Here is a 26,733-nt window from a genome sequence, read left to right on the forward strand (position 1 = left end):
GTGAAGCTAATGGCTAAAAATTGTAGGGAGAAGGCAGAATGCCGCCTAGAGTTAGAGCTAACAAAGATTCTGCTATTTATCTGCTCATATCTTTAACAAGCAATGATTTTGAAAATGCACTAGACAGAAAAAAACACCTTGTATAAAAAACACCATAAGAGGTTGGGTGAAATAAGACCTTGATAAAGGGATGTTTTAGTCATTACAATCCTGTAAAGTTATCATAATCATAATATAATCATTTGTAATAATCATTTGTATTCACACTTTTTTCTCCATGTGAAGTAAGACAAAAACTAAATGTCTCTATTGCAGTGATGACAAGAGGTGATAGGGGAGGGACATAATGGTTGCCTAAACAGTCATGTCACTAGTATGTGAGAGTTCTATTCAGGCCATTTGGCTCCTCACCTGTAGCTGATTGCTGCTCGTGCCTCGTGGCTTTTGCCCCATGTGTGACAAGCCGGAAATAATATATACACAAACTGCTGTGTGTGCTAACATTTTTGTTTATTCTAGAGCTAAGATAAGTTATCAACGCGCTTATAAGACTATAATGACACAGAAAGGCAACTATAAGGTCATACAGAATGGGACGATGTGTAAGAGCGGAAAGAGGGAGCACAGGAACTTTGTGCGAGAGGGCGGGGGAGCAGAGCGCGCGACTGTCAAGAGGAGAGAGGAGGAAATCTAACAAGTGAGAAAACTGTTGCATTTTGGTAAAGACGCTTATCAGTGGATTAAAATATGAAAATCTACAATAATTCTCTTTAGAATATCTTGGAGCATAGAAAGGAAGTGAAAAGTTAATTAGATAAGTGGTGGCCTAAGTCACTATTTTGTTCCCTCTGTCTGCCTTGGGTGTTGATGACCAACGAGTGACCTGTTACTCACTGACTGGAAAAATAATCAGTCGGCATAACGACGATTCGTTGTATTGAGAGAAAAACAAAAGTGAATTTGCTGTTAGTTTTCGAGTTCATCTGACTATTCCAGAGCTTGACAACTCACGGAGACGACGGTGAGGATGCGCTGTCTTCACTGTTTTCTCGACCACGTTGAAAGTCTACCTGCGCGAAACTGAAGGGTTCACCTTCCCACAGCGTATCTCAGATCATCGACACTTCTATTGTGCAGCGAGGAGCAAAAGGTGAGCGATATAAAACACATATTTTTAAAGATTTGTTTGAAATAGCCTCGATCTCTCGGAGATGTTTCTTATTTTGGCCTAGTGAAAATATAAATATGTATGGTCACATTAAATATCGGAATGTGTGTAATTAAAAATGCTTGAATAAAGTTATAAAGTTACTGATAATTCATTGAATATCCTAAAAATGAACTAATCTAGACTACTATGCAAAGCAAATTTTTTTGTTTCAAATTATTTTTCGGCGTGGCTGTTATTCATAATTGTATTATTACAATTAGTTTTCTTATTATTCCAAAGATGAAGTAGTCTCACATGTATTCATGTATTGCACAAATGTAACCATTTAAGTCTACTAGTTTTGAATCAAGTTACTCTACAGTAGTCATAAACCTCTTTCATTTTCACATAAAATTATGCATTTAAACAATTTGTATTGGATATCAATATTTAAACTCTGCTTTGCAGTAATTGTGTAAGTGATTAGAATTGTGTTAATGGTTAGATATTATCAACACTTCATTGTATCTTATGCATATGGTTGAGCTATAGTAATCAAGGCAATTAATATAGGGAATCAAATACTCTATTAATTTAGTAGGCCTAAATGTACATCAACCTCAAAATATATTTCCTTCCCCCAATAGAATGCTCCTGGCACAAGATGTCTGATTTACAGGCGAGCAGTGGAACCTTAGATATTCTCTGCTACGACTCAACTCACCACAAAAAAAACCAGAGAAGCAAGTTTTTATGAGGAACAGAACATTTTCTCAGTACTGTTTCAATAAATACTGACTTTTGAAAAAAAAATCACCTTCCAACAACCATATCTGAGAGGGGAATTTGTTAGTCTACCCAAGAGGAAAACAGACCCAGGATTAAGCGATGAAAAGTACATAGAGAAAGAGAAACACAAGGAAGGAGGAATAGGAACAAATACAAGAGATTTAAGCGCTCTTTCATTCCTCTCCACTCATCCTTGGACCAGACAAGTGAGTGCCCTTCACTGAATGCCGTGGGTGAGATGGACTCCTTTGGGAATACTGGAGCAGACCCCACCTGACAGCTCTCCAACTGAGAAATATAAGGACATTCCACCAGGAGATTCTGCTGCCATTCTGGCTGAAAAATATTTATATTTTTAGAGAACCCTCTAGAACAATCTACACTCCATCCCAGGGAAAAACCTTGCATTTAACCTTCCAAAGAACTGGATGTGGAACTTAGTCAGTTTCAACCCGTGTCTGTAACACTGAGAAGGTGTCCACACTCAACTGGCTGGTTTCACCTCTAGCCCTCTGAAAGAAAATAACATACTACATTTGATATCAGTGAGCTCTTTACTGAAAAGAAGGATGAAGAAAGTGAATAAATATTGTTTTGCAGATTAAACATTTTACGTTAAAAAATAAATGTGGAGAAAAAGGTTTTGACAAATTTGAGGATAAACCTAGAAAAACATTTTAAAAAATGAACGGAATGAAAACATGTTTTGTATTCTCTTCCTGACATTTGACTTCAACGACTCATGACTTTGTGACATTGAGCTTTGCTGTTCCTTAAGTGTCCTATATCATCTCATTCCTGTCTTTACGTTGAAATCTCCTATATTTATAGTCTTTCCTCACAACCCTCCTACCTTTTCGCTCTCCCTCATTTACATCTTATTTCCCTTAGGTAAAATTAACTACTTCACCCCCTACTCCCAGTGTAGAACCTCTCTGTCCCATCGCCTTTCCCCCTTTAGCCCCTCTCTCACCATCTCTCCCCCTAGTCCTGGTTTTCCCAGAGTTCATTCTGGCCGGCACCACCATTCCGGCCAAGGGGGAGGAGGACTTCCTCACTCTGGCCGCCTCCCGGCTCAGCCGCAGGAAACGTGTCATCGGGGCAGGAGTGGGCGTGGCTATGGTGCTGGTGCTGCTGGTTGCCATCCCCTTATTGGTTCACACCACCAAAGGGGGGGCGTCTGGAGGCGGGAGCACCCATTATGAGATGCTCGGCAGCTGCAAGATGGTGTGCGACTCTTTCACCCCCCCACAGGGCAGCCACGAGCTGACCGCTGTCTCCCCCCAACCCCCAGACTTCACAGGGAGAAGGGGCAAGTCTGGGTTTCGTGGGAGCCCTGGCCCCCCAGGCCCCAGAGGTCCCACAGGAGAACCAGGCAAGCCAGGCCCCCCTGGTCCCCCCGGCCCTGGCCCAGGGGGCTACATCCCCTCCTTCTACAGCCCCAAGATCGCCTTCTACGCTGGCCTCCGCAAACAGCATGAAGGGAGTGAGGTGTTGAGGTTTGACGACGTAGTGACCAATGTGGGGAACTACTATGAACCCAGTACTGGCAAGTTCACCTGCCCCCTACCTGGCATCTACTTCTTCACCTACCATGTCCTGATGAGGGGCGGAGATGGGACCAGCATGTGGGCCGACTTAAAAAAGAATGGACAGGTGAGACAGAGAGGAGTGTGTGTTGTTGTGTGTGTGATGAGCTAGACAGGTTAGCACACAATTAATCCTACACTAAAAGTCAACAGTTCAGCTGATTTAGTCTAAGAACCCCTGATACACCTATGCCTTCTTGTATCACTTCTACTTCCATTATCCTATAATATGTGTTTCTTCTTGTCAGAGGCCTCTCTGAAAAAGAGAAAGGGTTATAATCGTGGTTTGGAACCAAAATTATTTTACAATGTTTTTGTTCCGAACAGAACCCCTATTTCTTTCATTCCGTTCCGGTGTTCCGACCAGAAAAGAAAGTTCTGAACTGGTTCGAAACCAAAAAAGTAACCGTTCATATAGTTCCTTTTCGTACTTGTTCATACTTATGGAAACCTATCAAATCAACATATTTTTTTACAAAAATATCTCCTTAATTTACTTCACCAGTTAGCAGAAACAGAGAAGCTTGCTATGGAATGTGTAAGTTAGTTGTTTGCATGTTTGATTGGTCAGATAAGTGCAGGCACTAGATGCAAATGAAATTTCACCAGTGGGGAGGGGGCGAGAGTTAGGAGTAAACATGGAGGGGGCTTGGCTTGAAGCGCTGAACATCATGACATGACCTGAACTGGAATGTGTTTAGGTTATAATTAGTATGATAACTTCACATAATTATATACCCGACATTAGGAATTTAACAGGAATAATAACATTATTAACCAGTTCTCAAGATTTGAAAGTAACGGTTCTGTTCTGGAAGACTACAGGTCTTTCCAGACTACCCAGACACATCACTCTGGCCAAACTGACGTTTATTCTCCACGATGAGTCTGTATTTGCCTCCCTCACCTACGATATCTAGAATGCTAACACATTCTGACCATTCTGATTGGTCCCAGAAACCAATGGGTTGGGCCAGACCCGGCCTTCAGGATGACGTTATCAACTTTGATACTCTGATTGGTTAGATTTCTTAGAGACGATCCAATCGCTGATTAATTTGCTTTGTACATCGCCCCTCATTTTGAAGTCACACAAACGACTTCTAGGATGGCAGATTCATACTGAATGTATGTAGCGATCGATAGAGTGGAATTCAGGGTGAGTTGTCAGGCACCTAAAGTTCACTTTCATTGCCGGTTCTGTTTCCGTTCCTTGAACAATTTAATTATTTTTTCGGTTTTCGGTTCTGTTCCCTGAACCGGTTCCAAGCTCTGATTATAATAGGTATTTTGGAGTTGTATGCATATGTGTCTTCATGCTCAGTCAGTAAAGCATGGCGCTTAGGTCATGGGTTCGATTCCCGTTGGGGCCATCCATACGTGAAATTTAGGCTGGCATGACTAAGTCGCTTCGGATATAAGCGTCATATTATATTATTGAAGGAAAAGGCTGAGAAATTTGGTATAAATTTGCCCATTATCTTTTGAGTCAAAGTTCATTTGCAAGGTTTGTTAAGAGATTTAGAAGCCAGTTTGCCTAATTGAATATCCAAGTACCTTGAGACAATTTTTGTCTGGTAGGAAGCTTAACCAGAGGACCTACATTTTACACAAGTATACTCAGAGTGTTATTGTTTAAACATGAAAGAACAGAGAAATTAGAACGCTTACATATTCCAATCAACTAGGAAGTATGTTATGCCTTCACGTTCTAAACCTTCAACACTAACCATTTAGCTTTTAGCTAGGCCGAATGACATGGGTTGAACGTGTAGGCATAACATACTTCCATTTGGTATTCTATTATTGGTAAGATTATGGGATGGCCATAAATAACAATGGCACATGTTTGAAGGATGAAGGATGAATTAGCAAAGCAATCTAGATTAAACAAACATTTAAACAAGGAAAGTTGAGGTAAAATAGATTATTTTGCAGACAGAGTAGAATGAGAATAAAATAACTCGTCCAACATTTGTATAAGAACAAGTAAGCCCTCACTTAATAATTCAACAATCCATTTTCTCTGGATATCATCAAAAGGCTTTTAAAAAAGTTCCCTAAAGATATAGTGAATTGCTCCTGGAGGACACAGAGAAAATGAAGGCCTAAAGTGCCTGAACGGCAAACTGCACACACCAAGCTGGAATGGAATGGAAGACAAAAAGTGTAACACTTTGCTAGGTTCCACCTCCTGATTTGGGCAGCAGGAGAGAAAGGCAGTGACAGCTATGCGATCAAGAGGATAACGATCCTCCACATTTATGTGGAGTGACGCCAAAACGCAACAGCTGGCTATTGTCCTCTGAGATTCTCCGGCTTTAACATCAATAAATAAACAAGCAAAAAAATAAATACAAATAATAGCCATCTGGAGATGACAAGCTTGAGGAATTAAACCCTGACTCTATTGAGGTTTCATTTTGACGTGTGTGGTGTGGAACAGAAGAGCTACACAGAGGGATTACCATAGAGGAATAGAATACGACTCACTTTGCATTGTGTTTGATGAAACACTGGTGGTTGATTTCTTTACACATAATTTAAAAGCTGTGTAGTCAGGCAGCGGTGTGTTGCTAAGTCGACCCTGACCCTGATAGCTACTGCTTATTCAGGACAGATTGGTAGGCATCAACAACTTGAACCAATCCATCATAAAATCTCTATAAAACTGTCTTCAGGGGAAAAGCTGAGTTTAATATTTCTTACCCTTTATAAATTAGTACAAACAATTACAACTAAGTGTAAGTGTAACTAACCTGTCTTCATCAGTTAATTTTTACTGGGTTGAATGTATACCCCCAACCAAAGAACTCAAGTCCAGTCAAGCACTTATCCACTACAGCCATAAAGGAAGGATGTTAAGGGGTTTCGCATCGTACTCTGGTCAAATTTCAAGTGTTGGCCTTACTGTAATACTGTATCTCAATCATCTAACCATCTCCCTGTAAAAAATAGGCAGAGTACATGTTACCATATAGGCAGAGTACATGTTACCATCTCCATTATATAAATGCTACTTACCCAATTGGTGGTGGAATGGATGTGTCTAGTTCTGGTACATTTTTAAATGATAACGTCTATTATAAGGGCGCGTTCGTTAAATCACTCTGGCTATCTACTCTTATTTCAGAACACGCTCGTCTGACAAATTTCCGAACACTCAACACCAATTTAATAGGACCGGTGTCACTAAACGTCGGCAAAAAAAGCGTAATTTAAATTGTTACCAGCAGCACATTTAGTCACCAACGCTCTGGATAACATGAAAACAGCCTAACCAGCTCTGCTAGGTCGGGTAAAATGGTCAGAGTGAGGGGTTCTCTCATTTGTGTCTGGAAGTAGCTAGCTAGTTAGCCAATGTTAGCCAGTTAGCTTGGGTGCTTGACTGTCGTTGTGAAGCCAGAACACTCGGATCAACCCTACACTACTCCACGGCCAGGGTGTCCAGTGTGCGCTCTGAACGCTCCGAGAACGAAACGTTCAGAATTTACGAACGGACAATCTGACAACACTCTGGCACTCCAGATTGAATTTACGAACGCACCCTAAATTACCATTCATTTTTTAAATCCTTGGATCCTGTATCACCCTGGCACTTCACCCAGCTTTCCCAATACACCCATAACACAGGCTTTTTATTTGACCAGGTCTATTAAGAGGTAGATTCCGCTCTGCCTCCCTGCTCATTGATTTGACAGGGTGTGAATAAAGTGCACAGTAAAGAAGACGGACAGGAAAATGCCAGGGATAATTGGTAGACCTTGTTTGTTGCGTGCTGTCACTGAAATTGTCATTCCTGTCCTGTACCGGCGTTAAATAATTCATGGCCTTTAGATTAGATCCCCCCCCCCCCCCCCCCCCCCCCCATCGCTTCTGGCTTGTCTATTGGCTTGCCCATTAATTATCTTTTCCATCAACTAAATTATTTAACCCAATTCAGTGCCCATCCCCCTTTCACAGGCCCACTCCACTTCGCGGTCCCACTTTGCAATGAATAGACAAGAGCTCTTATAGGGGAGCTAACTGATGGGATCAATTACAAAAACACAACCCTGGGAGAACATTGCATAGCCAACACTAGAGACCAACAGATCAACGTCAAAGTTACAGCAAGGAGTACCAATATCAATGTCAATGTTTGGTATTTGCCGTGTGTAGGCATACTGTTTGGATTGTGTCAGAAATCGAAAAATGTGATTTGTCTGTTGTAGCTCCCCCTCCCATGTCCCATTTGAGTTGTTGTACCTGTCCATCTGAGTATCCAGTCAATAACTCTAGTTTTAAACAAGGCAACAGCAAACATGTCGTCCCCCACGAAAATCCATTATGGTGGACCTAATAGGTCCCTGAGGCATATTTGTTCCTTATGAGGAGAGGGACCCTATGTACAGTGCATTTGAAAAGTATTGATACCCCTTGACTTTTTATACATTTTGTTACGTTACAGCCTTATTCTAAAATTGCTTTCAAAAATGTTTCCTCATCCATCTACACACAATACCCCATAATGACAAAGCGAAAACAGGTTTATAGACCTTTTTTGCAAACAGAAATACCTTATTTACATAACTATTCAGATCCTTTGCTATGAGACTCGAAATTGAGCTCAGGTGCATCCTGTTTCCATTGATCATCCATGAGATGTTTATACAACTTGGTTGGAGTCCACCTGTGGTAAATTCAATTGATTGGGCATGATTTGGAAAGGTATACACCTGTCTCTATAAGATTCCACTGTGGATGTCGGAACAAAAACCAAGCCATGAGGTCGAAGGAATTGCCCGGAGATCACCAAAGCAGGATTTTGTTGAGGCAGAAATCTGGAGAATTCTATCCTCCTGATTCTTGCTTACAAACAAAAATGAAAGCAGGAAGCTCTAGTGACTCGGTCAATAAAAAAGTGGTCAGATTAAGCAGATGCTAAGCTACAGGACTGTTTTGCTAGCACAGACTGGAAAATGTTCCAAGATTCTTCTGATGGCATTGAGGAGTGCACCTCATCAGTCACTGACTTCATCAATAAGTGCATCGATGATGTCGTCACCACAGTGACTGTACGTACATACCCCAACCAGAAGCCATGGATTACAGGCAACATCCACACTGAGCTAAAGGGTAGGGCTGCCGCTTTCAAGGAGCGGAACTCTAACCCGGAATGTTATAAGAAACCACGCTATGCCCTCCGACGAACAATCAAACAGGCATAGGATCAATACAGGACTAAGATTGAATCGTACTACACCGGCTCCGACGCTCGTCGGATGTGGCAGGGCTTGCAAACTATTAAAGAGTACAAAGGGAAGCACAGCCTGCCCAGTGACACAAGCCTACCAGACGAGCTAAATAACTTCTATGCTTGCTTCGAGGCAAGGAACACTGAAACATGCATGAGAGCAACAGCTGTTCCGGATGACTGTGTAAATCAGTCATCACGCTCTCCGCAGCCGATGTGAGCAAGACCTGTAAACAGGTCAACATTCACAAGGCCGCAGGGCCAGATGGATTACCAGGAAGAGTTCTCCGAGCATACGCTGACCAACTGTCAAGTGTCTTCACTGACATTTTCAACCTCTCCCTGTCTGAGTCTGTAATACCAACATGTTTCAAGCAGATCACCATAGTCCCTGTGCCCAAAGAAGCAAAGACTACTGACCCGTAGCCCTAATGTCTGTAGCCATGAAGTGCTTTGAAAGGCTGGTCATGGCTCACATCAACACCATTATTCCAGAAACTCTAGACCCACTCCAATTTGCATACCACACCAACCGATCCACAGATGATGCAATCTCTATTGCATTCCACACTGCCCTTTCCCACCTGGACAAAAGAACACCTATGTGAGAATGCTATACATTGACTACAGCTCAGTATTTAATACCATAGGGCCCTCAAAGCTCATCACTAAGCTAAGGACCCTGGGACTAAACTGACGGGCCTCCCCAGGTGGTAAGGGTAGGTAACAACACGTCTGCCACGCTGATCCTCAACACGGGGGCCCCACAGGGGTGCTTACTCAGTCCCCTCCTGTACTCCTTATTCACTCATGACTACACAGCCAGGCACAAGCCATAAGACTCCTGAACATCTAGTCAAATGGCTATCCAGACTATTTGCAATGCACCCCCCTTTACGCTGCTGCTACTCTCTGTTATTGTCTATGCATAGCTGCTCTTTAATTATTTGTTACTTAAATTTCTAGATTTTTTTGTAGGTATTTTTCTTAAATCTGCATTGTTGGTTAAGGGCTTGTAAGCAAGCATTTCACTGTAAGGTCTACTACCCCTGTTGTATTCGATGCATGTGACAAACACAATTAGATTTTATTTGATTCTTAAATGGAAGAAGTTTGGAACCACCAAGGCTCTTCTTAGAGCTGGCCGCCCAGCCAAACTGCGCAATTGGGGGAGAAGGGCCTTGGTCAGGGAAGTGAGCAAGAACCCGATGGTCACTCTGACAGAGCTCCAGAGTTCCTCTTTGGAGATGGGAGAACCTTTCAGATTGGCAACCATCTCTGCAGCACTCCACCAATCAGTAAAAGGCACCTAAAAGACTCAGACCATGAGAAACAAGATTCTCTGGTCTGATGAAACCAAGAATGAACTCTTTGGCCTGAATGCCAAGCGTCACATCTAGAGGAAATCTGGCACCATACCTACGGTGAAGCATGGTGGTGGCAGCATCATGTGGGGATGTTTTTCAGCAGCAGGGACTGGGAGACTAGTCAGGATCAAAGGAAAGATGAACAGAACAAAGTACAGAGAGATTCTTGATGAAAACCTGCTCTAGAGCGCTCAGGTCCTCAGACCTCACCTCCCAACTGGACACAGCCAAGACAATGCAGAAGTGGCTTCTTAAGTAAGTCTCTGAATGTCCTTGAGTGCCTAGTCGCTCCCCATCCAACCTGACAGAGCTTGAGAGGATCTGCAGAGAAGAATGGGAGAAACTCTCCAAATACAGTAGCGTCATACCCAAGAAGACTCGAGGCTGTATTCGCTGCCAAAAGGGCTTCAACAAAATACTGAGTAAAGGGTCTGAATACTTATGTAAATGTCCAAAAAATTCAAACAACCTGTTTTTGCTTTGCCATTATGGGGTATTGGGTGTAGATTGATGAGGGGAAAAATTATTTTAGAACAAGGCTGTGATGTAACAAAATGTGGAATAAGTCAAGGGGTCTGAATACTTTCCGAATGCAATGTACCTTCATGACTTTAGGTAAATCGGGGTGAGGGGCGTGGCATTTCAAAGTTAGTATTTTCCACCTCTTGTTATAGCGCCATCATCTGGCCAATCAGTCTAATTTAGCAAAATAACGGATCTCTTTGGCAAGATGTTTTCGGAAGAATCGGGCCAGTGGTGTCTGAGATATCGTGTGGGTTAGCTAGACTCATATCCCTGAGCCTGTGTGCCAAATTTCATCACTCTGATACTTTGACTTTTTCTGCCAACTTTACCATACCACCAACTTTTTTTCAGCCCTTGTATCTGAAAGGTATTGACGGTATCAAAGCCAAAACATTTATTTCCGCCTAATGACCTAGTAATCATTTTGGTACATTTCTGCCTACGGCTTAGTATGAAACGTGCCCGTAATGCTGTGGCAGCATTGGCACACACTAAGCTCTTAAACTCTTGATGGTTGCGAGGCAGTGCCAGTTAACCATCCTCCTGCCGGCTCACTAACTTTGCGAGGCATGTCACTTCTCCCATCTCTTAGCATAGCCCACTATTTTCTTAACCACAGAAGAATTACTGTGTGAATAAATATCACTGAATGACAAAAATATTGGAAGAAAATAGGCTAATGCAATTGAAGACATGTATCGAATTGTTGCTTACTGAAACTCCCAAAGTTATCCAATCATTGTAATACATTTGAAGCAATAGGCTACCCGCCTGTGGTCAATTAGAAAATAATTTCAGCATCATTTTTTTGAGACAGCACTATTGCGCTGCTTTGAAACAAGCGTTGGGGACTCATCTTGATAAATCAATCAATGTCAGATTTGAGGTTTTACTGATTCTCTGTTTGGATATTGGTTAGGCTACAATTAGGCTGGGGAAATGTTAGCTGAGGTGAGTGCTGCTCATGGTCATCTTGTCTAGTTGGCTCATTTATTAGAACATTTTGCCAACATGTTATGTAGTTTAACAAGTGGATTATTTTGCTCTTCACTCCCAGTTGCTTAGTATCCTAGGCCTACTCCTGACCAAAAGCCTGTGACTTCACTGACTTGTCTCAATTAATGTGATTTTGTTTCACTGAATCTCCGTCTGTAGGCTATTTGGTTAAGTAGTTTCTGGCTGGGCAAATAAGTGGAAGTGGTAGCTCATCTATTTGTTTGCTCATCTAACACTGATCAGACACATTTAGCATGCAATAATGTACCAGAAACCAAGTGGAGGCCTATTATTTTGCTCGATCACATATAGGCAACTCCAAAAGTCCACCAGAGGTTATGAAATATGAACACGAGTCTCACATGCTTATGAAAATAGGATTGCTATTATTTTCTATGGGTATCATGATGAAGATATTGTCAATGTATGCCTGCACCCTAACGAAGTGGAGTGAGGGTAGGAAAGAGATTAATTGTGGCTCTTTTTCAAAATATCACTTTTTTATAAGACAGCGGTTCCACACATTCCAGTGACACAAGTTGTGTAGGAAAAAATATTATTTGTGTTTTATTCTGTTGTATTCCATTATATTTTTACTACAAAATGTGTGTTAACTGTGATTGGGGTATTAATGAACAAAATAATGAACTATTGATTTCATTCATTTGGACATAACATAATTAAACCCAAAATATACCATTCTATTGTTTTGAAAATACATTTTATTAGTCTTATAATATTTCTTAGGACCTGCCTAAACAAATTAATAATGAATGTATTTTGGATGGTGTATATTACTACTGCTACCACTTGTTGCCGACATATTCACGTGAGGTATAAATGTGTATGCAGGCAAGAATGTGGTAACAATGGGCCTGTTTGTAAGGGGGTCATATAAACATGGCCCAATACATTTTTAAGGCCAAAATACAGTAAATCCTATGTGAAAGCATTAAGAGGCAAACAGATCAAGAGATATAAACACGTGCCCGTTATAGCGCCACAGTGTGGTCGATATGAATGTTCTTGCATATGTTGAGTCTTGACAGTGTTTGCAACATATGTGTGTTACAATACGAATATCCTTGACTGATTTATATGCATGTACAATACGAATATCGTTGACTGATTTATATGCATGTTACAATATGAATATCCTTGACTGATTTATATGCATGTACAATACGAATATCGTTGACTGATTTATATGCATGTTACAATATGAATATCCTTGACTGATTTATATGCATGTACAATATGAATATCCTCGACTGATTTATATGCATTTATGTGCCAGACCACACCCACGTAATTGCTTATTGGTCAATAACGGTTGTGTTGTTTTGGGTATTAGTATGGAAAATATTGACTTGAGAGAACTTTGTCCATAGATGCCACATGTTAAGTTTTGTGCAGATCGGTCATACCGTGCCAGAAGAGTAGCGTTTTAAGTGTTTTTCACAAAATCCTAAATGGTGAAAAATCACGGTGGAGCTAATGAGCTAATGAGTTCCTGAGTCATATTTGTTCCTTGTGAGGAGCGGGACCTATGTACCGAATTTCATGACTTTAGGTCAATCGGGGTGAGGGGCTTGGCCCTTCAAAGTTAGCATTTTCAATCAATATAGAGCCACCATCTGGCTAATCAGTGTAATGTTATAAATGCCGTATCTCTATGGCAAGATGCCACATTCACCCAAGTTTCATTAAAATCGGGCCAGTGCGGTCTGAGATATCGCATGTGACTAACGTACGAATGTACCAACGGACAGAGACAGATATACAGTTCCCTCCCCGATTTTCATCGGGGGGAGAATTATTATGTACTGTAAGTGTGATTTTCATTGACTATAACTCAAAGGGCAGATCTAGGTTGTGTGTTTAAATTATGTCATATTGACACAGAGATGCAGTTTATCCGCAGCACATCAAAGGGAGGTGGGATTAAGACACAGCCAGGGGAGAGATGACTGTAAAGGGAGGCAGGCTGCAGACAAGTGGGGCGACAGAGAGATCAAGAGAGGAGAGAAAGATGGATGGATAAACAGAGGAAAGCGGACATAGGGGGATAAGAGACACAGCTACTGCAAGGCCAACATGAGAGGGTAGGATCAGATCAACATAAAGAAGATGAAGATGGATAGAATGAACGAAAAAGGGGAGATGGAGTGAAAGAGAACAAGGCCAGTGTAAGGACAGAAAGGTGGAAGAAGTTAAATGAATCAAAGACCTTATTGACAGTCGTAGATCTCTGAATATCTGATATTGCTAAATGGATGATGAATCCTTCACGTGTTCCTTGACATCTATGATTAGGAGGGAAATTACATCTGATCCTCACAACTGACAAGCCTGCATACCCTACTGAGCCGTCAGATCTCTACTCTCCATGTTTCTTAAGCCACCAAACGATTTTTGTTAAAGCAAGTGACCTTTCCTATGAATTTATAATTTACAACCAATATAGATTTTGCCCTTTTGCGATGATGAGCTGGGAGTGGGATTATCATGAATATTTATAGCCGGCGCATGGATTGGTCATTTTGGGAGTGTCTAGGCCTATCCCTCATGTTGGCCGCATATTTCTTCTCTGACTAATAGTTTATGATGAGTCCAGTGCAGAGCTGCTGCTAACCCATTTAGACCCAACATGTCTGCTCGGAAGCTTTGTGCCACTTGTGACACCATGTCCCCATTACAGGACTGTGGCATTTAGTTTGATTTGACCTATTGGAAAAGAGACCTGGAGGACAGACCGAGCACTAATTAAGCCCAACACAACATTGGAACTGCTGCCCTGATTCCTGCTTCACATGGCTCAACTCTTTGCACTTCTCACAGAGGATATACAACTGGAGAGTTAGTGTATTTTCCATTCAGTTGGATAGTGCAGTGTCAATATGGGACATAATATGTCCTCTGCTCTAATGTTGGACCATATCCCTTCTAAAGTGAACATGACTGTGTTTTCGTATCAGTGTTTTTGATACGAAAACACAGTCATGTTCACTTCAGAAGGGATCCGGTCCAACATCAACTCAATTAGCTCATTAATTAAGGATGCTAGTAGCTAGTAGCTAATTTCTGGGCAACTGTGTGACACATTGTGTGAATCGCTATATCTTATTTAGTGGGCCTGACGTGTCCGCTGTCAGGATTAGTAGCTACTAATCACTGTGGGTTTCAGTGGAGGTTTAGAACAGCCTTCCAGATATTGTCTGCTACACAGGAATTAATGACTACATTTGTTTTGCCTTTCCCTTGCTTGTCACGTCCTGACCATAGAGAGCATTTATTTCCTATGGTAGAGTAGGTCAGGGTGTGACTAGGGGTTGTTCTAGTTTATATTTTCTATGTGGGGTTCTAGGTTTATTTTCTATGTTGGTGAGTTGTATGATTCCCAATTAGAGGCAGCTGGTAATTGTTGTCTCTAATTGCATTTTTTCCAACTGTGGGTTATGGGATATTGTTTATGTTTGGAGTTAGTGCACATAGCACCTCAGTAGTCACGGTTTGTTTGTTTATTGTTTTGTTAAGTTTCACTTCTTTAATAAATGATGTGGAACTCAACGTACGCTGCGCCTTGGTCCGTTAATTCTACAAACGACCGTGACATTACTTGTCATCCAGCTTTTGTAAGACATACAGGTGACTTTGAAACTGTAACAGCAAAGCTTATATTTAATTGCATATTCATTACTCTTCCTGTACATTTATTGTATAACCATAAACACAACTTTGCATTACATCACTACATTATATAGTAGGGCACATTTTCCAAACAATGTTTCATAAGTCAGGGTGGCAGGGAGCTTAGTGGTTAGAGCATGGATGGGCAACTTTGATGGGGGTGGGGGCCACAAAAAAATCTGAACTCATCACGATGGGTCACAGTGGCTCGCGGGTCGGCGTATTCACATCCATATCCACACATGCATTCAGAGCTGGCCCTAGCCTTTTGGGGGTCCCAAGTGAAATTTTGTTACGGGATCACCCCCTACCTTCTGAGCAAAACATTTTAGCAGCCCCCCCTCTTGACATCAGAGACAAAGTAGGTTAGAGTTTATTTCCTGCAAATGTACACACTTTGCCATGGGGTAGTGAGAAGATTTTGCAATTGTATTACTAATATCAGGCAATTGCAATTATACTCGTTTTGCCATGTGGCAGTGAGAAAAATTTGCAGTTTTACTGCCATAGGGTGGATTGTGATGTTTGCCGTTTTTAATATGATATCTGAGTGAGAGTGACTAACAAAATCAATGGGGAGTGAGTCACTACAAGTCAATGGGGGCCCCATGGTCAGTAATTTGACAATGATTTCTACAAGTTTAGATAGTCTAGCCAGCTAACTTACCAATCTAAAACATGTTAGCTGACATGGGCTAATTGATTGACTGTCTGTGACCGACATAACAAGAGAAAAACTGCTGATGCACAACCAAATTTTGAAATTGCACCTCTACAATTGTAACTCTTAACAATAAGTTGAGACCCCGTGGGCCTACAAAAGGGGACCGCCAGTTGCCCATCCCTAACTTAGAGCGTTGAGCTAGTAATCGAATGCCCAAGCTGATGAGGTGAAAAATCTGTCGATGTGCCCTTGAGCAAGGCACTTAATTCTAATTGCTCCAGGGTCGCCGTTGATAATGTCTCATTTCCAATTCACACATGCGTATTAATACACACTTGTACATGTGTGAAATAGGACAAATATAAGCACCCAGCTTATTAATATTATTAAGTCAGTACACCACAAATGCAGTTTTGCCATCTCTCTCTCTCACACACACAGCCATTATACTGTATTTCCATTCATTTCTTTAATTATCACTGAGACATTAATACATTGCAGACTTGGGCCTCTCTTCGCTTTATTTTTCCTTCTTTTGTTTCATCTATGTTTTCCTTCTCATTTTGCCTCGCACAGTTCTTCAAAAGTTCATCCCAAAGGTTGGGTTTTCTCATTGAGTAGTGTTCAAATGTCAGAATTAGTTTGATAAATGCCATTTTTTGTGTAAGGGGGGATAAAGAACATTTAGCCCTTAGAGATCATGGAAATGTATATGACATTAGAAATAACACTTGCAAGAATAGACAGTAAAGACTAATAGTATGGCATTACCCATGACTCATGGTATTATATAATGAGGGAACTAAAGGTAGCCAATTAATAATTTCTCCCCACCATGACAGCTTGATCACTTTGTGAAAATATCATCAGTGTGAGATGTCTTAGAATTGGCTGACCATGTGAAGTAAATCAGTCACGTGATGTTTGCATGACCTGACCACACACATAGGTGGCATTGTAATCTGATGATATGGAGGAGAAGGCCCAAGGCCCAAGAAAATATGTGTACGTGTCTGCGGGCATGCATGCTTGTGTGTCTGCCTTCCTGCGTGCTTGTATTGGTAAATATCCCAATAATTCCAATATTAATATTTTCCAAATTGTTAATAGGAGCCAACAAATGACCAGTTACTGACTAAGTGGCACATTACTTAATGTCATTGCACAACCTTTGGCTGCTTCACAGTTGATACTTTGCAGGTAGAGTCATCTGTAGCTGAAACCCCTTTATATCCAATTAAACTGTCTCCACCATTGGAACATTCCAGCCCAGAGCCAATTAGAGACTTTCTAATCAACGTCTTGACACCATCGGTCCAGAGTGTCATGGCAATATATTAGCATTTAGCATGCCAATTAGGGGTCAGACCCACACGGCTGCTAAAAGGCTTCCACAACCACCACCTTAATGGTATAAGAGCACACCTTAACACAGCACGGAGAGAGAGAGAGAGAACCACAGCATTGTATAAACTGGATATTTCCATCAGTCCTCCATACCCCCTCCTCGACCCCTGCCTCTCTACCCATATATATAGTGGTCCCACAGGTGAGTTTAAGAGACCCCTCTCAATCGTCTCGCTCCGCTCTGAGAGGTCTGTACATCACGGTGAATGAATCCTGTCACTTTTATTACCAGAGGAGCAAGGCACCACTGCAAAACACCAAAATAACAGAGACTACACAGACCCCCACCTCCCAAGTCTCATTCCTGCCTTCCAGAAATAGGTTCTCTTGATCAGTTTGTTATCCAACAGGCTCCCTCCCTCCCCATCCCTCCAGGCCCCCTCCAGTTTGTCTCCCCTCACCCCCGTCTTGTGCTTAGACTGTTAAAGTGCCACGCAGCTGCTCTCTCCTATGTTCTCTCATTCTAAATCTCTCTCACTTCCTCTCTTTTTCAAAGTCTCTCTCCTCTCTTTACCTTTTTCCCCTGTACTTGCCTCCTACGTTTCTGCCTCCTGTTCTCCACGGCCTCTGCCTCCACCTCTACCTCCCGTGTCTTTTGCGCCCTTGCACCACCTCTCAGAGCTCTACTCTGTGTTTTTAGCTCCCCCTCGCCATACATCTCTCTCTCTCTCTTATTCATATATGAAAAGTGGAGGCAGTGTTATCCTCCCTGTTATCCCACGGGCTCTCCCCAGCAGCAGCTCAAGTCGGCACAGCATTTGGCCAACAGACAGGAATTTACTCCCTTGTCGATATCAATCTCCACTGCAGTTGACAATAATCCTGATTTTCCTTCCTCTCTTTCACATTCCCACTGCACCCCCCCCCCTCCTCCCCTCTTAAAGGAAACAAGGTTTCATTTTGATAGTTACTGAGAGACCAAAATCAGACTCACTGCTCTGGTTCTCTCAGACTGCTCCGCCTGTTCCTGTTGGCCCCCTGGCTTGACAAAATACAGTGTTTGGTAATGAAATCTTTTAAATTATGATTCATATTGAGCTTGTGGACTCAAAAACAGAACCATCTTTCATCTGTAATTAGTTCATTTACACAAATTACTCTGCTGTTTGACAATGCAATTACTTTAGAGTTGAGGGTAATATCATAAATAACACTATGTACATGTACACTCATTTTCATATATTGGTTTCACTAACATAGTTTTAAAATGTAATATAATGAAGCTTCATTGTTGGGAAGAATAGCTGTTGAGCCACTAGATTATATAGGAAGTACAATGCAACCATAAATTAATCAAAAACATGACACATTAAATGTCAGCGACTGCATATATTTTCTGCTGTCTGAGCCTTAGTGAAGTAATGTCCCCTATGGACCCATGCCAGAAAAGTCATAAATAACCAGGCCTTAGCAAATATAATTAACTGAATGACATGTTTAAAGGGTAATTGCAGGGAGGAGGGGTAAACACCAGCACTGTCATATTTCTTGTTGTGACCCTTTAACATGTGGGCTATTCAAATAGACAGAACGCTCATCGCATTTGCCCTTGAATTCAAGAGTGTGCAGTGTCATAGGTTAAATCAAATCTGGCCAATTTCAATTTGAAAATTGGTTCTGTGAAAGTTCCCAGAGCATTTGTTAGGTTGCTGCAAATGTTCTCATAACACAAAAACTGTCCAGTTATGCTAATGATTATACAATGTTTGTATAAAACATTCACCTGATGTTGCAAGATATTTTGTTGTAGCAGTATGTTCTAAAAACATTACTTGGAAATGTGTTTTACTACTTTACCTGGAAGCCTAATGAGAACTTTTGGGGAATGTTCTGTGGTGGTTGTTACAGATGTGGTACACTATATTTTAGTGAATGTTGGAACATTCCAAGGTTATACATTACCAGTCACCTACTCATTCAAGGGTTTTTCTAAAATGTTTTACTATTTTCTACATTGTAGAATAATAGTGAAGACATCAAATGAAATAACACATATGGAATCACCTACCAAAAGTGTTAGTTACTACAAAAACTAGATCTAAATATATTTTTTAAAGTAGCCACCCTTTGCCTTGATGACAGCTTTGCATCAGCTCTGGTGGACATTCCTGCAGTGAACACTCTAAAAGGTGCAGTTCTGTCACACAAGAAAATGCCCAAGCACAATGTAATGATCATGCTGCTTAAACAGCTTCTTGATACCTGTCAGGTGGATTGATTTTATTTTACCTTTATTTAACCAGGCAAGTCAGTTAAGAACAAAACCTTATTTTCAATGACAGCCTAGGAACAGTGGGTTAACTGCCTGTTCAGGGGCAGAACGACAGATTTGTACCTTGTCAGCTCGGGGATTTGAACTTGCAACCTTCCGGTTGCTAGTCCACCGCTCTAACCACTAGGCTACCCTGCGACCCCACAATTATCTTGGCAAAGGAGAAATGCTCACTAACAGGGATGTATGGAAAAATTCTGGGATCTTTTATTTTTCAAATCAAATCACGTTAGCTCATGAAACCAACACTTTACATTTTTGCGTTTATATCTTTGTTCAGTATATATCTACAGTCCACCTGAGATACATAAACTATGTAGACTACTAAGGAAAATAAAAACTACTAGTCCAACAGCTTTTATAGACAAAAATAATGAATTTGTATTCTGACCTCCCACCATTGTTTCTTGAGCCCATTTGACCGCAGTAGCCTATTGTGTGTACCACTTATTGTGATTGTATGGAGTTATTGAGGAGTGGGAGCTATTAGGGAGGGAGCTGGCATGGCTGTTCCACTACCAATTACCGAACCCTGTAGCCTGGCCTAACGCATCTGGGGGCTGGTGGAGGGGGTCCATGGAGACCTGCCACAGCAGCGCGCTGTTAATCAATCCGATTTAGAGCGGACAGGGACACGCTTAGCCGCAGCTCCCGCCAACACTGCCATGGTGGGGGAAGAAACTGTGAGCGTGACCTGCATCTCATTCTGGGGAAAGAAGGAAAAAAGATGGATAGATGGGTCCAGAATGAAGAGATAGTGAGGGTGCGGATGGAGGAAGGATGATGGAGGAGATGTTAGATGGAGAGGGAGAGACAGAACAATTAATGGAGTGATGTGAGCTGAATTAAAAACAACAGGAATGTATTGATTAATTTGAGTCTTCGGGAAGAAGAAAAAAGACCCAAGCAACAAGCTGTACATAGAAACAGATAGCCTGGCTATTAGACTATAGTAAACTAATGAGTTAATTGTATTATATGTGCAAAAGAAAACAACTCATTATTGCCAACAAGTTTGTGGAGAAATGGTTAGTTTAGTCTCGTCTGACAGGTTGAGATGATGGAACATATCCTCAGCCAGGCTAAACCCTGGGAGAGAGACAAGGATGGAGTGAGGTTGTCAGATTTGCAATCATTAATATGTGTATTTTTTTTTCCCAGGATGAAATAGATCCCATGCTTGAGCAGTTGGCTATTTATCTGGTGATGGTACTATTCATTATGAGCAGCTTTAGTTATTAGGCCTACAAACATACAATTAATAAATGGCACAGCTTAAGATGTAGTGCAACTCATTACAGGCCATTTGTGTACAAAAAAATGTTATATCGTGAGCACTATCTTTTCCTGTGTTATACCATGTATATTGAATATAAATGGAATATACTAGTATAATTTTATGAGGCATATAAATGCACGACTGGTGAGATACTATACTGAACAAAAATATAAATGCAACAATTTCAGATTTTGAGATTGACACTGGTGAAGCATGTCTTCCCTGACCCCAACTAAACCATCTTGGAGGCAATCTCTAGAATTGTCCCACTGCAACAGGTTGCTGAACATCCCAGTAAATCGATAGAGTGCAAGTTTGTGTTCTCAATGGAGGTTCTGGGTCAAAGGTCAATGCACAGCTCATCTATTTGGAGCGATACATGCCCATTGGACAGGAAGGCCTTTGTACCAATGACATTATACCAAGACCCTTGAGTGAAGGAGGAAATAATATTAAATGGCTCAGAGAGAGAGAATAGAGAAGGAGAGCGAGAGGAATAGAGAGATTACTGATTAATAGAAAGGGATGATTTGGTGAGGGAAGCTGAGAGAAAGAGAGAGGTGAAAATAAAGGAAAGAGGAAAATACAAGAAAATATCACCAAGAGGATTTGGTAATATGTACAGTATATACCGATAGACCTTCTTCTGGGCTATTACCAGTGAATATTTATGATTTATACTATATCTGTGTTGGGGGAGATGATGCCATCTTGGAAAGGTAGTTGTAAATTAAGACATAGGGATGAGCCATGTGTCTTCCTCTTCCTCCTCATCTTGGGAATTAACATTTAGATGACCATAATGAAGGCTCAACCTCAGGCTATAGGGCGGCAGATATCCTAGTGGTTAAGAGCATTGGGCCAGTAACTGAAAGGTTCAGCTTTCAATCATCCACGTGGGTATACTGTATACTCCTAAAAACCAACAAGGAGGAGGGAGAAGCAAGTTATATTTTAGCGCCTTGCTACGCAGACATTAATTAATATGCGCAAACAGTTTGGATGAAATGATTGAATAACATGGATGTGTAAAAACAAATGATTATGTGGTCAGCATGTTATTCACATTCTTCAACCCCCCCGCCCTGTCTTTCTTTCACTCTCTCTGTTTCTCGCTCTGTGTGTCTCTCAGGTGAGGGCCAGTGCCATTGCCCAGGATGCTGATCTGAACTATGACTATGCCTCCAACAGTGTCATCCTGCACCTGGATGTGGGGGACGAGGTGTGCGTGCAGCTCGACGGGGGCAAAGTTCACGGAGGAAACACCAACAAATACAGCACCTTCTCTGGCTTCCTCATCTACCCTGATTGAAGGCATCCACATGTCACACACACACACACACACAACCATACACACACATTCTCCCAGGCAAACAAATACAGCAACTTTTTCAGGATCCTCATCCAACCTGATTCTCTCAACCACTCTCTTCTCTCCACTCTCTCTTTCACACCATTGCTAAAACACACAGTATTTAGAGAAACAGATGCAATGGGAAAAGGAAATGTATAATGTCTGTGTTTTTAATGTCTAGATAATGGTCATACCATAACATTCCAAACCAAGTGTAGTTACAAGGCATATAATGTGCATATAGACTGTGTTTATACGCATTTTTATTTAATACACACACCCATTTGTTTGTCATGTGTTTTGTCATTCTCATGATATCATTGAATCACAGATATGTAAATGAAACTAACATGTAAGTATGGGGTGACAAACAAGAATTATGTCAAGACAAAAACTTGTTTAAAGATCATCTTGATATCGTGTGTATTCTTAAAGTTACATATATATTCACTTCTGATGCGCACACATCTGTGTGTATGATCATGTATGTGAAAGTATACCTACATGACTCGCATACAACTCTTTCACACACACACACACACACACAGTGATTCATTGAACTTCCCCTATCTAGTGTTGCATTGACATGGGCTGACCATTTCAGCCACCAGTGTGGAATTTAGTAAAATGGTCTCAGATTGCAGACTGTAAATGGAAGACTGCGAGGTTGGTTGCGGGGCTTCCCGCCTCCCTTCTTCGCTCCAAGATGGATTTCCAATACGGCTGAAGACACCAAATGAGAAAAGTCATGAATATATTGATCGGAGCTGATAATACACCCAACACCACGAACATCATCCAGTGTGGTGTGTGTAAGATAAGTATCATGTTGTTAGTTTTACCTACATGGCCCCTGCCTACAGCTAAGGGGGGTGGGGAGGGGTGATGGTAGTCCCCTCACACACAGGATATCAATGATGAGGCTTATGGTAGACAGATACAGTATTTTTCCAGACCTTATGGTGGATGACAGAGCATCATCGTGTTCCACTAATGAGCCCATCCTTTGTTTAAACCCTCAAACCCTATTCCTATATTCACATTACATTAAATTGATAACAGAGCAATTTAAACTGGGTGTCGAACCCAGACATAATCAGAGATGGAGCTTTAGATCATGGAGAGACGATGCTTTAGTTCATGGAGAGACGATGCTTTAGTTCATGGAGAGACGATGCTTTAGTTCATGGAGAGACGATGCTTTAGTTCATGGAGAGACGATGCTTTAGTTCATGGAGAGACGATGCTTTAGTTCATGGAGAGACGATGCTTTAGTTCATGGAGAGATGATGCTTTAGTTCATGGAGAGATGATGCTTTAGATCATGGAGAGATGATGCTTTAGATCATGGAGAGATGATGCTTTAGTTCATGGCCAGTTGGTCATTTGTATAATGATGAGTCTTCTTTTCTTCTAAGGTAAAGCAGCCTGTTTGTTTACAGTGTGGATACCGACATTGAGGATTCATCTTGTACTCTGTACAGAACTAGTTTCACATTTTAAAATGTACGCTGCTACCGTAGAACTAGAAACGGACTGAGTGTCTTCAATGGAAATGTACATCTTTGTGTGTTATTGAATGTACCATACATTACTAATTGTGTAAATGCAATTCAAATATGCAGGTTCAGGTTGATGCTGTCTGTCAAATATGTTATGCAAACCCTTGACACAGTGGCAATGAGACTATATTGTGTCACTTGTGTTATCGATCAAGAATGGATTTCATGGAAATTTTAGAGTGGGGGCATTATTACCTTGTCAGGCCATTAAAAAAAAATATACATCAATGTGAATGCCCTGCCTTGACAATACCATGAAAAGCAGGTCCTTCTCCTGTAGTTCATAGCATCATACATGTACCTAATGTAAGTAGTTGTACATGTTACAGGACTTCAGAGGAGGCCTCTATTGTAACAAGTTGTTGTATTAGGAAAACCACTGAATAAATGCAGCTGCAGCAGGGATGATACTGCTACTCCATGTGTGTGCATTACTGTTGCAACACAGTATGACCGGTGTGTGTGTCGCGTCTCAGGTCCAACTACAGGACAGAGCTTTGGGCTTGATCTAAAGACAGAACACCAGTTATTATCAAACTGCATCAGTCAGATGAAAACATTATTCCTGTACTATATCTTAACTGACAGTATTACAATAACCACCTACCATCTTATTTAAACCAACATAATGTACTGATTTGTTTGTCTGTACATGACTTCTGTGTCATGCTGCATTCTACTGTGTTCCCTGGCACTAAATAATGTTAAATAACTTACTGTTGAAAAGGAAACCTGGTCTTTGTTTATGAACGGTATGAATTGATTGTTGTCATTGTACCTTGTGTGTATATCTTATGTATAATATTATAAACAACAATTTAATCTACCCTAAAGGTAATATATAAGACCTACAATAAAACAATGTGAAGACGCCTCGGAGTCACTGTCTGACTTACACTAAAGCTGTCATTATTTACAATCTCAAAAAAATGATTCATTTTTTTACTGCAGTAATGCATTTTGTTGATATGCGGTGGGTTGAGAAAACAAATTACATGTTAAGGACTAATAGTGCATTTATGTATGTACTTCAGGAGCTCACAGGAACTGAATACTGGCTTCTACATTTTTTAGTACCGGCACCCAAAATGAGCACTGGCAGCTATTTCAGTCCAAGTCAAGCACTGATGTTCATTACATTCAGTCTACCATTGTTTTGTAGAAGTGCTGACTAACAAAGAGTAAACTGCCTAAAAATAAGTAAAGAAAGTCACTCACTCTATGTATGCTCCCAACTATTTCATGGATAAACCTTAGGTGCCTTCAGAAAATATTTACACCTCTTGACTTTTTCCATATTTTGTTGTGTTACAGACCAAATTTAAAATGGATTAAAAAAATATTTAAAAATTGTCACTGGCCTACACACAATACCCCATAATGTCAAAGTGGAATTATGTAAAAAATATATAAATATATCAAATCTAATTAATAAAAAATGAAAAGCTGAAATGTCTACAGTCAATACATATTCAACCCATTTGTTATGGCAAGCCTAAATAAATTAATGAGTAAAAAATTGCTTAATTAACAAGTCACATTATAAGTTGCATGGACTCACTGTGTGCAATAATAGTGTTTAACATGATTGTTGAATGACTACCTCATCTCTGTTCCACACACACAATTTCTGTAAGGTCCCTCAGTCGAGCAGTGAATTTCAAACGCAGATTCAACCACAAAGACCAGGGAGGTTTTCCAAACCAGACGGCACAATGTTATTTTCTTTTTTTTATTGACGGATAGCCAGGGGCACACTCCAACACTCAGACATAATTTACAAACAAAGCATTTCTGTTTAGTGAGTCCGCCAGATCAGAGGCAGTAGGGATGACCAGGGAAGTTTTCTTGATTAGTGTGTGAAGTGGACAATTTACCTGTCAAAATGTAATGAGTACTTTTTTGGGTGTCAGGGAAAATGTATGGAGTAAAAAGTACATTATTTTCTTAAGGAATGTAGTGAAGTAAAAGTAAAAGTTAGAAAAAATATAAATAGTAAAGTAAAGTACAGATACCCAAAAAAACGACAAGTTGTATTTTAGAGTATTTTAAATTAAGTACTTTACACCACTGCCATCTAGGTGCCCTTCTTTGCGAGGCATGGTTTGCTTAATATAAGGAATTTGAAACGGTTTATACTTTTACGTATGATACTTAAGTACATTTTAGAAATTCCATTTACACTTTTGATACTTAAATATATTTAAATCCAAATAGTTTGACTTTTACTCAAGTAGTATTTTACTGGGTGACTTTCACTTTTACTTGAGTTATTTTCTATTAAGGTATCTTTACTTTTACTCAAGGATAACAATTGAGTACTCTTTCCACCACTGGTAGATGGGTAAAATAATTTACAATAGTTTTATTCTGTACAGGCTTCCTTCTTTTCACTCTGTCAATTAGGTTAGTATTGTGGAGAAGCTACAATGTTGTTGATCTATCCTCAGTTTTCTCCTATCACAGCCATTCAAATGTGTAACGGTTTTGCTTCATGGTGAAATCACTGAGCAATTTCCTTTCTCTCCGGCAACTGACTTAGGAAGGACGCCTGTGTCTTTGTAGTGACTGGGTGTATTGATAAAGTGTAATTAATAACTTCACCATGCTCAAAGGGATATTCAACGTCTGCTTTTCTTATTTTTTTACCCATCTACCAATAGGTGCCCTTCTTTGCGAGGCATTGGAAAACACGCATCCTTGTTGCAACAAGGCAATAAAGTAATACTACAAAAAAAGTGGCAAAGTAATTATTTTTTTTGTCCTGAATAAATAGTGTTATGTTTGTGGAAACTCCAAAACATATTATTGAGTCCCACTCTCCATATTTTCAAGCATAGTGGTGACTGCATC

The 26,733-nt window shown here is 40.7% G+C and overlaps 1 protein-coding gene across 1 annotated transcript; it reads left to right on the forward strand.

Annotated features, from left to right (window-relative positions):
• The first annotated feature begins 591 nt into the window (after positions 1–591).
• LOC110528104 (complement C1q-like protein 4) lies at positions 592–24,753 on the forward strand. The gene is made up of 3 exons (XM_021609921.2): positions 592–1,150; positions 1,798–3,595; positions 22,097–24,753. The coding sequence occupies exons 2-3, from the start codon at positions 3,059–3,061 to the stop codon at positions 22,274–22,276; spliced, it is 717 nt and encodes a 238-aa protein (XP_021465596.1). The 5' UTR covers positions 592–1,150; positions 1,798–3,058; the 3' UTR covers positions 22,277–24,753.
• Positions 24,754–26,733: the final 1,980 nt, after the last annotated feature.

The sequence above is a fragment of the Oncorhynchus mykiss genome, chromosome 7 (assembly GCF_013265735.2).
Source record: "Oncorhynchus mykiss isolate Arlee chromosome 7, USDA_OmykA_1.1, whole genome shotgun sequence".
In the NCBI taxonomy this organism is placed as follows: Eukaryota; Metazoa; Chordata; class Actinopteri; order Salmoniformes; family Salmonidae; genus Oncorhynchus; species Oncorhynchus mykiss.